At 61.6% G+C, this 13,249-nt stretch overlaps 1 protein-coding gene and 1 non-coding gene across 2 annotated transcripts, besides 1 other annotated feature; both read right to left on the bottom strand.

Moving 5' to 3' along the window:
• Positions 1-13,249: part of a sequence feature (areas not merged during assembly with more than two copies in the genome that could not be assigned to a particular haplotype) that runs on past the window's edge.
• On the bottom strand, positions 1,204-11,619 carry Tc00.1047053508831.250 (dispersed gene family protein 1 (DGF-1), putative; the record flags this gene model as incomplete). The annotated part of the gene is made up of 1 exon (XM_813836.1): positions 1,204-11,619. The coding sequence occupies one exon, from the start codon at positions 11,617-11,619 to the stop codon at positions 1,204-1,206; it is 10,416 nt and encodes a 3,471-aa protein (XP_818929.1).
• Tc00.1047053508831.230 lies at positions 12,157-12,221 on the bottom strand. The gene has a single exon (XR_008255568.1). It is a non-coding gene; the product is annotated as a C/D small nucleolar RNA (snoRNA), TB8C3C3, 3' partial (small nucleolar RNA).

The raw sequence follows: 13,249 nt of genomic DNA, 5'->3' as shown, positions 1-13,249 counted from the left end.
GCGACGATGCCGGTGGTCAATGTGCCTGTGAGCTGTGCGGGGTCGGATGCCTTCTCGGATTTAGCATCACAAGCTTCGTTCCTGGTCACGCCGCAGCGGCCGAAGAAGAACTGCGTCCGTGTGTGCGCTCCTCGGCGCTGCGGGCCAGACAGAAAGGCACGTCCACAATGTGAGTCATCAGGTGATCCAGAACCGTCGACGTGTGCTCGCGTGCTTCCACGGTTCAACGAGAAGGTGCAGACACGCACGCTGCCGTGGAAAGAGTCTCGGTGAATATCGTACTCTCCATGCCAACACCACACCCCTCTGTAGCTGCTGTGGTGCATGAACTTCGCACGGCCGGAGGGAATTGGGAAAAGGAAAAATTCCTCGTGTAGGCTTCCCCGTACCAGCGTGGCCAATCCGCGACGATATCCCTTGCCTGTGGAATGCGGTGTGCCAATTAAATTAAAGGCCGCGCCGTGAAGGGATGTGCAAGTTGCCGGAAGTGGCCGTCACACCTCCTGCACACACAAAACACGCGGGCCGTCACGGGCAACGAATCCCAATGCCGCAGCATCCAAGGCTCCCACGTTCCACGTGCACACCTGAGGGATCCAGCCATGGCGGCGGTGCGCTCAAGGATAAGTGTGAAACGTGACAGGGATTGCTTGGTCCTTCAATTCCACCGCTAAAAAGACAAAGATCACCCTGTGCACTCGCCACGCCAGGGCATGCCCAATAAAGGAAAGTGGTCACCTCCCAATACTCCACCCGCTCAAAGACGTTCCTGGAAACCCGGAACCTTGCTACTACTCTGTCGCCCCTTTGCTTCTGAGAACTGCAACGCCTCCCGCATGGAAATCCACAATAAGGCAAAGCCGCAATTCATTGCTTCCACTAGGCGGTTCACTGGATCCTTCTTCCATTGCACAAAACGAGCGTTGAGTTCCTCGCACGCAACTCCATAAAACTACAGTCCAATACAGCACAACACCAGCAGTAACAGGAGCGACAAGCAAATCCCCTTCCACACAATCATCATGCAACGGGAGAAACTCCTAAGAGCACCCGCTCAAAATAGAAACAAATCGATAGAAACAACGATCAACAACACTGTCGGTGCTGTTATCGATGGATGGCTGTGGTGCGCAGCACATCCGTGGCCCTGCGCCCTCCCCCAACAAGCAGCACCAAACAATTAATAATTCCACGTGGTGCAAATCACAGAAGAGCGTGATCAACCGTACAGCTCGCAATGGATAAACGGTCGAGAAGGCTCTGGGCGTCTGGGCGGGTGTCACCGGCCATGGGCTGCGACGGTGCAGGTGGTCGGTACGACGACGCAACGGTGGTGCCTGAGGCATACGACAATGAAGTCATTTCGTGCGGCTTCTGCACGTCCTCGTCGCTCTCCTCGCCATCGCGCAGCAGCGCCTCCAGCCCTCCACGCTGCGGCTCACGCAGCTCCTGCCAGTGGCGGTCCTCCGCGTACCACACAACGACGCCGTACACAGTGACTGCAAGCAGCACAGCGGTCAGCAGCAGCAAGATGGCCGCGTACGCTCTCGCACCGCCGTCGCTTGGCACAAGGTGGTTGGCCGCGCTCACCACGCACAGCGCCGCAAGCAGCACAAAGCTCACCGTGCGCATCATTGTCAGGAAGGCCGAGCGCATCATGTTCGTGAAGGCAACCACGCCCGCACCCGCAAGCAGCACAGCCGCCATGCAGAAGTACTGGACGTGGCAGCTTCCCACGAGCGGGTGCGCAGCAGCAATCAGGCACACCACACACAGCACCGACAGCTGGAACACGCACCAATACACGTAGCTGCCCTTCATGTTCGTCAGCATGCTGCCGTACATCCGCTGCTGCGCCGCGGGATACCAATACCCGACGGGGTAGAGCAGGCGCTCGTGCAGCGGCTTCCTCAAAAACTGCCAGTACTTCGTGAAGCTCGCGCCCACGTGGCGGGCAATGAAGTAGCACACGCCAGCAGGGAACGCCACAACGTACAGCACGCCGACGACACCAATCACGCGGTGCTGAACGCGGGCGCCGGGCATCGCCAGTGCAAGCACGGAGCCAAAAAATATGCCGAGGTGCATCGCGTGCGCCACAACGTACGTCAGACTAGGGAAGCGCATCGCCGCCCACGCACTCGCCGCGTCCACGCCGCGCCACCGCTGAAAGGCAGCCGTCACACCGCAGTGCACGCACCCAAACACAGCGACAAGCAGCGCGTTGCCCACCACCATCCACAGCGGGTCAAGGGCAGCAAACACCGAGAGGAAGTACGGCAGCGCAACGGTGCTCGCACGCTCCTGCGCCGAGGCGCACGACATCCTTGCAAACACGCCAAGTGCCTGCATCTCCAGAATGGAGCCCAGCCCGCCCGTCACCACCACGGCAACAGCAGCCGCACCCGCAACGACGCCGGTTATCGCCGAGAGGGCGCTGGCAGCGGCGGGCAGCGTGTCGGACCTGATCGTGAAGGACCCAAGCAGCACACCCTTGCAGCCGCCGGACACCGCCGCAGCGTCGCAGCGAATGAAAATCGTCTCGTCGGCAGCAATGAAGTAACCGCGGTGCACAGGCACAGCCAGCTCCAGGACGGTGGACGGATTCGTCGCGTTGCGCACCCACGTCGCGTTGCGCAGCATCGCTCCCCACGGACCGCCAAACCCGCTCGGCTGCGCCGTTGAAACCAGCACAAAGCTCAGGTGCGTGCCGAGCTGCGGGTCGCGTGCCCATCGAAACGGCGGCGGCAGCGCCACCATCAGCAGCGTTGGAACGGCGCTCCCACCGCCGCGAATGTCGTTCTGCGTCAGGCTCCCGCCAGCCGTCGTCGTCGTCACGGCGAGCGTCGGGCACGCCACGTCGCTCCACCACAGCGTGCTACTCACCGACGCCGTTGGACTCCGCGTGGGCAGCAGCGCCACCGTCTCCGTCACCTGCAGTGTCTCCGTCGGCCCGTGCTGCGTCGGACTGTAGTGCGCCGTGCTCAGGCTCGGCGTCCACGTTGGCGTCAGGCTGTGCGTCTCCGTCAGCGTTGCCGTGTGGCTCAGCAGCGGCATGCCGGGAGTGCGGTTGCACCCGTCCACGTGCGGCAGGTACACCGGCAGGCAGTCGCGCCCGTACCCGCCCTCAGCACAGCGGCAGCGGCACGACCCCGACATCGCCCTCGTCGCTGCTGCAAAGCAGTGCACGTCGGCGTCGCACATGCCACACGCCACAGGACGGAATTCCCCGATAATGCCGGCAGACCTGTAGTCCATCGGCTCCAGCGCCTGCCCGTTGAGCGCCAGGCACCCCACGACGAACCTTCGACTGGCGCCCCCAAGCGCAACGGTGCCGTCCATCACGACGGCCCCGCTGCCAGCGTTCCCGTGGAGCGTCAGCGTGCTCTGCACAAATTCCGCACTGCGCGGGTACGACGGCACCGACAGGAGCTTGCCGCTGATGCTGTTGCCGCGCACCGACAGCCACGACCCGGACACAAACAACGCCGACCCACGCAGCACCAGCAGCGCGCCACCGGTCAGCGCACCGGCGTTGTCGTTCACCACGACGGCGGACGCGTTGGCCACCATCCCGCCGTCAAACACCAATCCATGCGCGGCGTACACCTGGCTCCCCGACACGCGCAGCACAGCGCCCCCCGACGCAACCACGCGCGCACTCGCGTACAACGCATAGTCGCCACCGAACACAGCCGCGTCCAGCGCGACACCGCCACCGACAAGCTCCAGCACGGCACCGTCCACCACCACCGTCCGCCCACCAGTCATCACGGTCACGAGAGCAACGCCAGACACAACCAGCACGGACCGCACGAGCCGCAGGCCCGACAGCACCAGCAGCGGTGCGTACGGCGAGGACCGCGAGCCGGGAAGATACACAAGCGGCGTCAACCTCGCGGCAACCAGCAGGGAGTCGGTCACCGTCAGCACGGACCCCGCGGGAAACGTGCCGGTCAGCACAAGCGCACCGTTCAGCGCCTCCACATCGCACACCGACAGCTCCACCGGCCCGCTCTCGTCGCTCCCCGCCGCTCCCGCACCGCGCAACGCTCCACCGCCCATCACGTACAGCACGGCGCCGTTCAGCAGCGACACGTTCTGCACAACGATCCGCACGCCGTCCCGCGCCATCCACGGCACGTACAGCACAGGACTCACGCCGTCCAGCACAACGTGGCGCAGCGTTACCTCGCTCACGCCGGCAGGCACAACGAACACCGACCGCACCGTCACGCCCTCGCGGAAAAACACACTCGACGCAGTGCCCGCAGCAGGCGGCAGCACGGGAGCTCCCACAGGCACGCACGCCTCGCCGTACCCGCCGCTGCCGCACACGCACACGCACACACCGTTCCTCATGCTCGCCGACGCCGTCCCGGAAGCGTAGCAGTGCGTCTCCCTGTCGCAGTCGTCGCACCCAACAACGTCAATCCTCCCAGCGTCGCCAAAGCCGGCCGCTGCGTACTCCTCCGCCGTCGACAGGACAATTCCACCAGCGTCGTTGCACGCCACCCTCAAATGCGCCCCAGCCACAAGCGACAGGCTCAGCGACAGCATCCGCGGCAACAGTCCTCGGTTGCGCACAAAGCTCAGCGTGCTCCCAGCAGCGTTCACGGCACCAGCGGCGTAGAGCATCTCCCTCAAGACGCCGTCGTGCACGTTGCCCTTCGCCAGCAGCATCGACCCGCCGGCAAGGCTCACCGTCGAATAAAACGCCACCGCGTAGTCCCCCGTCGACACAAAGTCGCTCCGCACAAGTGCCACAGCGGAGCCCGACACGCTCACAGCCCCACGCACAGACACCGCGTGCTTGCACAGCAGGAAGTCGCTGTCAACAAACGCCGCAACAGAGCCGCCAATTGCCGCAACACCGCCCTCCACAGACACGCACAGCCCCAGCGCCGTCTGCACAAAAAGCCCGTCCACGTACAGCGCACCGCGCGACGACAGCGCCACGCCGCCAACCACCAACACGCCAACAGCGTCGCGGAACACCGCCGCCAATTGCGTGCGTGCGATGGCCAGCACACTCCCCGTCAGATTCACGTTGTGTAACACGAGGCACGCGGAGGCGTCGCCAAGGTCGTAGGCGCCGCGGTACGCAACACGCGCCTCCGCAATCAGCACCGAGTCCACCACAGTGACGCGCGAGTCCGGCGGGTATCGGTTCGCCACCACCACGCCGCCGCCGGAGCGCGACTCAAGCCCGCTGATCAACACAACAGCACACTGGCCAGCAGTCGGATCGGACCGCCACCCAACAACGTACAGGCTCGCTCCGTCCAAAAACGTGCAGTTCGCCAGCGTCACGTTGCGCACGCTCCCTGACATCAACTCCACGTCCACAAAGACGTCTGCCGCAAAGGTCACACCAACGTAGCACGCCACCGACGTCCCAGGACCGACGTTCACCTCCACATCCACACGCACGTCCCGCACGCACAAGTCGGCGCCGTCGGTACTCGGTGGCTCGGGGACAGCAACGGGCAGGCACGCATCGCCGTGGCCGCCCTCAGCGCACGTGCAGGCGCAGCCATCACTCGACGCCGTCGTCGTGTACGCGGGGAAGCACGACGCCGCAAGGGCGCATGGGTCGCTGCAGGTCAGAATGGTGGCATTGTACGCGGATGGGATGCTGTATTTCACCCCCTCCTCGCCGTTCACGGTGTTGCACGCAACCACAACCACGCCGTTTGTGAGGTCGTCAGACCCTGAAATTATCCACAGCACTCTCGGCGTGTCCGTGCTGGACATGAATTGGTTGCCGGAAACAGACACCGTGGAGTCGCGGAGATTCACCCTGGGGTTCAGGAGGGAAAAAACAACCGATGGGGACACGCGGCAGAGGTTGTCGCTCAACTGCAGCCAGGAGTTGTAGTAAATGCTGGAGGAGTAGCCTGAGATAAACACAACCGAGCTTCCCTGCATGTCGTTGCCCTGAAACACAACCGCTGACTGGGACTCTACATAGGATGCCCAAGAAAGTAACATGAAGCGCTTCACTGGACTTGTCACAACGTTGCCTCGAATCACCACGGCAGAGTTGTTAATTACATTCAGCGATGAGGATTGGCTAGACCCCTCAAGATATATCAAGGTACCGTTACCGCCGTACATATGAAACGCGTTGCCCACCACCGCAAACACGGAGTGCCACGACACCCTCAGCGCAGATCTGAGAACGCGGATGGCGCTTGACAATGCCCTCACGGTCTGAAACACGTTGCCGCTGAGCACCACCGCGGAGTCGTTGGTAATCACCAGATCATTCATCGCAACACACGACGGTCCCCTAAGGTCCAAACCAGACCTAGGGATCAGCCTCGTGACCGTAAAGCGGTTCCCACTGATCGTGATGTTCGTGTGCGGTGGGAACACACCCTCCGGGCTAAGCAGCGCGTCAATAAACGTGTTGCCGGTGACGACGATGTTCAGCGACCCCACAGCGGCGTACGCGTTGCCCAAGAGCAAGAGCACGGCGCCGTCCCTCCACGTGCATCCATCGAACGTGACATTCACCACGTCGCCCGTCATCGCCCCTATCAGCACCGTCAGGCACATGCCACCCCCGCTGAACGTCACGTTGCGGTAGCACAGCCACGACAGCCCGCCGCCCACTGCCTGCGCCACCTCGGGGTACACCATGTCGCTGATGCACTCACCAATCGGCAAAGTGGGCAGTGGCGGCGGCGGAGGGCCAGCAGGCACAGGCGCCGGGACACACACATCGCCGTGCCCTCCAGCAGCGCACTGGCACTTGCAGCCGCTGACAGCCGTCGTCAGCGGGGCAAAGCAGTCGCCGTCCTTCGTGCACTCACCGCACGCAGCAACCGTCGTCACGTTGGTGATGCCGTGGAGCTCCAGTTCAGCCGCCGTCGTCACCACCCGTCCCGCGACCGTCAGGCACCCTGCAAAGAACTGGTAGCCGGCCCCAACCCGCTTCAGGAAAGGCACCGACAAACCCGTCGAGCCCATCGTGCAGCCCGTCAGCGTCACCACACTGCTGCTGTCGATGTTACCAGCAGTTATTATGGAGTGATGAAACATCGCACCCACCCCCACGTCGTTGTCACGCCAGTCCAGCCAGCTATACCCCTGGACGGTAAACAAACTTAGTAAGTAGATGGCGTTGCACACGGAGCCGCTGTTCCCCACCATGCGAAACACGCTGTGATCCGAGACGATGAAGTTTTCTTGCTGATGCAGAAGGCTTGTTCCGGAGGCCATTGTATTGTTGAGCAACGCAAAAACAGAGTGATCACTCACAGTGAGGATATTCACGTAGAACAGATGCGTGTACCCATCGAAGCTGCAGTACCGCGCGTACAGCGAGCTGCCACCCACCAACTTCAGCGTCCCAATCGAGTACAAACCAAACCCATCATACCTCAAGGCATGTGCCCTGACGTTGCTGACCAACAGCGAGGACGCAGTCAAAACAAATTCGTGCAGCATCACAATGCTCAGCCTGCTGCTTGCAGTAACGGGCAGCTTAACCTCGAAGGACTGCTCCGCATCAACCTCCGTGACGGCGATGTCGCAGTGCAGCGGGAGGGCAAGTGAAAAATAAACGACGGAGGATTTCATCACTGTCCGGCTCACGCGGATCAGGACGCCGGCTGACTCGGTCACTCCAACACCTCCAACAAACTGCAGCGCGGCACCCTCACGGAATGTGCACCCAGTGAGCGTGATGTTGATGGGGAGATGCAGCGGCATACGATTGAGAAAGAATGTCAGCACAGCACCCACGCCGCTGAACGTCACACCCGCGTAGCAGTGGTGCGTCTTCCACATGTTCAGCGTGAGGCTCGTCAGCGTCTGGTTCACCACGCAGCTCGTGTCGCCGTCGACGGCTCTCTCCGCTACGGGCGGCACAACCGTGTCGGGCACCTCGAAGGGAAGACACGACGCGCCATGCCATCCGACCCTGCAGCTGCACGAGCACGAGCTGCGGTCCACCGACTCCGTCCCGAGCATGTAGCACGCCGCGTCGTCGTTGCATGTGCCACACCTGAACACCACTACGCCCTCCGGAAACACACCGTCGTACGACACCTCCTCATCGCCCTGCAGGTTGCACCCCACCACAAACCGCGCGGGTGAATCCACAAGCGTGCTTGACAGAGACATCTCAGCAAAAGGACAGCTATCGTCCACCTGGCGGTTGTGTGCAAGCATCACGGTGCTGCCGCTGCCCAACAGCTGAATTTTGCAGTTGGAATGCGATATAATTAATACTGATGCTGCACTCACGCTGTTGCGCGTCACACGCCACTGCGCACCACCCTCGAGAGTCACCGAGCCGTACAAATACACCAGCGCAGATTCAAAATCCTCCGTGCTGCCAAAAAAGATGCAGTCCGCCACTCTCAGCAGCCCCGCGGAGCTCACGACGGCATCCCCATAAAAATAAATGCCACTGACTGCGCTCATCGTGTTGTTCTCAACGTCAAAGTATCCGCCATTCTTCACAATAGCAGATTCAAACAAAACAGCACATTCCAACGGAACGCCCTCCTCCGCTCCCTTTAGCGTGTTTCCCTTTATAATGATTCCGCCGCCGTCAACAACACCAACGGAGAAATGCACTGCGTGACTTTTCCCTTCAATGATGTTGTCGAGTAGCAGCAGCGTCGAGTTCGCACCAAAAGAAAAAATCAGGCATTGAATGGAGTGAATCGACGTCGTCACAATTGCACTACCCGCCACAAGTATCTGGGAGCTCATGCCAAAATCACCCTCAAACTCCAAAGCACCCAAATCCAAAATCGAGGAGAACACGCTCACGTGCACACACGCACCACTCCCTCTGATCGACAGGCCAATGAGGACGCACTGCAGCAGCGTGATGTTGAGTGTCTGTTTTGGAGCCTCAAAAAGCGACAGGTCCAGCACGATCGCGGAGGTGAAGGTCACGTTGACGAAGCACAGACCACGCACACCGGGATCAGGATCGTCCACGGAGCTTATGCTGCCGCCGTGCACGCAGCGGACCTCCGTGTCGTCCGCATCGGGGAGCGGGAGCGGCCCAAGGCCGTCCGGAACCGCAGCTGGCAGACACGTGCCACCGTAGCCGCCAGCAGCGCACACGCACTCACAGCCACTGATGCTGCTCGTCCTCGCAGCAAAGCACACGGCGTCCACGGTGCACGCGCCACAGTCCAACACCCTCACGGGTATTCTAATGTAGAGGTCTTCTTGGTAATTCGTCACGACAGAGCCCCTTAGCTCGTTGCACATGCCGTAGATGATCGGGCGCGCGTCGGATGACAGTGACCAGATGCTTGTCATGTACGCAGTGGAAGAATAAGAGCCGTACGTAAAACTGTTGTCAAGTATCGACCACACACTCCGATCGCAAAACACCACGCCGTTCTCGTTGGCCACGTACACAACGTAGGCAGTGTGGAACTCGTTGTTGCGGTGCACCAGCCAGCTGCCGTCAGTCACGGTCAGCATGTTTGCAATGAGCATGGCGAAGCCAAGACGAAACGTGCTGGACACAATCTGCAGTACGCTGCCGCCATCCACCGCAACTTCCTTGAACATACACGCGCCTTTGTAGAAGTCGATGCTCGGCGCAATCCACGAGCTGTTCTGTATGGAGAACACGGAGCCGCCGCTGACACGCAGGTCCGACGCAAGAGCGTACATCACATGTGCCCGCGAACTCACTGCGCAGTTGTCCATGTAGAAGGCGCTGGACAGGTTCACGCCAAGGCCGCGCTCCACGAGGATCGCAGCGCACGAGCCCCCGTAACACACCAGCGTCGACCGCGTCATGACAAACCGCGTCGACAGAAGCCGGACACCGTCCAGGACAAGCGCGGTGCCGTACCGGGATCCCTCGTGTCCACGGGTCGTCGGCACGTACTGCGACCCGCCAACCGTCGCGCGCAGCGTTGAGTTCGCCAGCAGCACACTCGAGTGCAGCGGCATCGCGCCATGCAGCACGATCGTGCCCTCCAGCGACGTCACATTCGTCATGTTCACGAAGGCCCGGGGCATCGGGCGTGCCGTGCTCTCGCTGAGACCACCAATCCGCAGCTGCGCGCCGCCCGCAAGCACGCAGTGGCGCAGCGTCACGTTCAGCGCGTCAGCGAACACGTCCATCGAGCGCAGGTCCACCGTCACAGTGATCGGCCCGCTGAACACCACCGAGTCGAAGCACGCCGTCGCCCGCCCGCCGCCAACCGTCACGGACTCCGTCAGCATCACGCCACTCACGCAGCCCTCCGCGCCGCCACCACCGCCGGCCCTCGCAGGCGGCACGTTGAACGGCAGGCATGCCTCGCCCATGCCGCCGGCACGGCAGCTGCACACGCAGTCCGAGAACGAAGCCGTCAGCGCATCAAAGCACGCCAGCGCGGCTGCACAGCCATCGCACGGCACCACGCTCACGGAGGGCAGGCCGGCCATGCGGTAGTCGCCGCTGCTCTGCAGCACCCGGCCGCCCGCACGGTTGCACTGCACCGACACGGCCCCGCTCGTGATCGCCAGCCCGGAGACAAGCGTAGCGCCAGTGGCAGCGCAGCGCGCAATCGACACGGTGCCGCCGCTCAGCGTCACCCCCGACAGCGACGCCACCAACGACGCCTCGCCCACCGCCCACACGTCGTGCATGTCCAGCCACCCGCCGGCACCGACAGTCCCACCGTCGCAGCGCACCAGCGACGACGCAACAGACCCCTCAACGCCCACGAGGCGCAGCACCGAGTCAGACACAGTAACACGCTCTCCAAGCACAATGCCGCCGCCGCTGCTCACAACCGAGACGTTCGTCACGGAGAACACCGAGTGGCTCCGCAGACTGAGAATCGACAAGGACGCCACATGCATCGCGGACGCGGTCGCCCCGCCCGACGCCTCCAGCGACACGCCGTCAAACACCACCGCGCTCGACAGCAGGTCCACACCGCCGCCAACGTACACCGCCGACCCGCCCGCCTGCGACGACCTCAGCACGGTGTTGCTCACACGCAGCTGCGACTGCAACAGCGACGTCGCGTGCAGCACAAGCGGCGACGCCACCGCTTCCGTCAGCCCGCTCAGCTGCGAGTAGCGCATCGGCCCCGCCGTCACAATCTTCGAGTCACGGACCGTCACGTTCGTGTGTGCCGGCAGGTTGTGCATAAGCACAAGCGAGCAGTAGCTCCCGGACAGCCCGCTCACGCCCACCTCCAGGCTCCGGTCACTCGCCGGCTCACCGCTGTAGCCCCGCACGTAGATCTGCGCACCGCCGTCGCACACGCAGTTCCTCAATTCGATGCGCAGCGCGCCGGGAAGCATCGCCGGCACGTCGAACACCACAGCCACACCGTTCGTGACAGACACACCGTCCATCAGCACCGTGTCCACGGCGCGGCCAACCGTGATGGCTCTGTCCACCGTACCGCCCCGCAGTCGCAACACCACCGCATGCACTGCGGGCATCCACGCCGCCGCCGCAACCAGCGCCAACACAACGAGCAGCGCCGCACGCACAGCCGCAATGGCCATGCGCCGCACACGGTGCCGGCCACGCGGACACGCACCCACCGCACACCACATCCACCAGCCCAAACAGGTACCAACGGGGCCGTCGTGGTATGTCACACTCGCCCCGTCAACCATAACTCCTGCTTGGCAAATCCCTTCCTACAGATGGCAAATCCAGTGAAGCGATTCCACCAGAACGTTATAATACTGCTGCTAATCCTACTACTGCAAGTAATTCCTAACACCTTGAAACGATAGTTGTGATGGTCAAGCCAAAGTATCTCTAACTGCACGGTCAGAAAAGGAAAAGGCAGCAACAACAGTAAATAAACACAGTGACACGCAGAGGCATCTGGCCACGGACAATCCCCACAAAAGCAGATCCACCGGCACAAATACGGGCAAACGCAGTCAGCCCAGTGACACCATCGCCCTCCCACCGCCCGCGCAGCCCCACACAACCACCATGCAGAGTGGTAAGATCCCTGCAAAACGACATGTGGCCATTGGCAACGCTCTTGCAACAAAATGGTTCTACCACAGAGCAGTCCCGATGCCGTGGAAGACACACAAGGGGCAAGACACCCACGCGGCATCGTTACAACCGGCAGCCATCGAGCGCGACCGAGGATAAAATAGTGATGCGGAAAATGAGCGGAGGATTCGCCGTTCGCCAGCAGTCAAAACGCCGTTTCTCCCTCACGTGGGTCGGCATTGCACAAAAAAAGCGGCACCATACGCGCACACGGCACACACAAGAAGGAAGGATAAAGGAGTACGGTGGCGGCACCCAGACACGAGGGACAAGAGTTCACATCGATTGTGCGGCCTGTTTACTCATAGACGACCGGTTTGTAATCACGACGCTGCCCTGCAATTCGTCAGTCAGCAATGGAGTAAAAGGATAAAAGGAAGGGAGAGAAAGAAGGTGCGGCCCTCATCCATCTCGGTTGACTGTGACACCGGTGACGTCATCTCGTCAGATCGCCTGCAGCAAAGACCGTCACCGTCAGCGGCGGTCAGTGCCTTCCCTCTCCACTGGGGCGCCACTCCACCGACGCCGTCACCCGCCTCCTCCCCATCAACACAGCAAAGGAGCAGCAGCGGGAGATGCGACACGTGCGACAAGCACGCAGCCGCAGAGTGCCACTGCAGCCGCAATGACCAAACAAGGCTGGCTGCAGGACTCAAAATGAAGGGTAAACACCTCATCAAACGCTTTAGCATCACGTGGAAGCACCGCAACCGACACACAAGGCGAAGCACCGTGAAGCAGGCACCAAAGCCAAACCTCCTCCAACAAATTCATCGTGGAGCAAAATAAAATATTATGCGAGCGCAAAAAAAAAAAAAATTGCCGGTGCAGAGGCAATAAATGGTTGTGGTGCGCAGCAGCCGTAGCATCGCACCCTTCCCTCATCAAACAGCACCGCACCACAACGCACCGTGACGACAACATGCAATGACGACGATTGAGTAGCACACACAAAGCGGCATAAACGTTTCATCCCGCGCTCGCGCAAATTTACGCTCTCAGTATGTACTGCCAACGGCACGGGGAAGGGCAAGGAAGGGGACTGTCCCATCCATCCACCTTCTGCCCACAACAGACCCTCCCCATCCTCCTCCTCGCCACGCCCTGGGTGCCGCAAAACGCCGTCGAGCAAAGCCACTTGTATGGAAGTCCCCAATGCGCGGGCGGTGCTGGCAGCCACCCACGCTCACTCCTCCGCACACATCCTCTCCCACAACTTTCCCACACAAA

Source organism: Trypanosoma cruzi, genomic scaffold, assembly GCF_000209065.1.
Source record: "Trypanosoma cruzi strain CL Brener 1047053517071 genomic scaffold, whole genome shotgun sequence".
NCBI classification, from domain to species: Eukaryota; Euglenozoa; class Kinetoplastea; order Trypanosomatida; family Trypanosomatidae; genus Trypanosoma; species Trypanosoma cruzi.
This window is presented reverse-complemented; position numbering and strand designations above follow the sequence as displayed.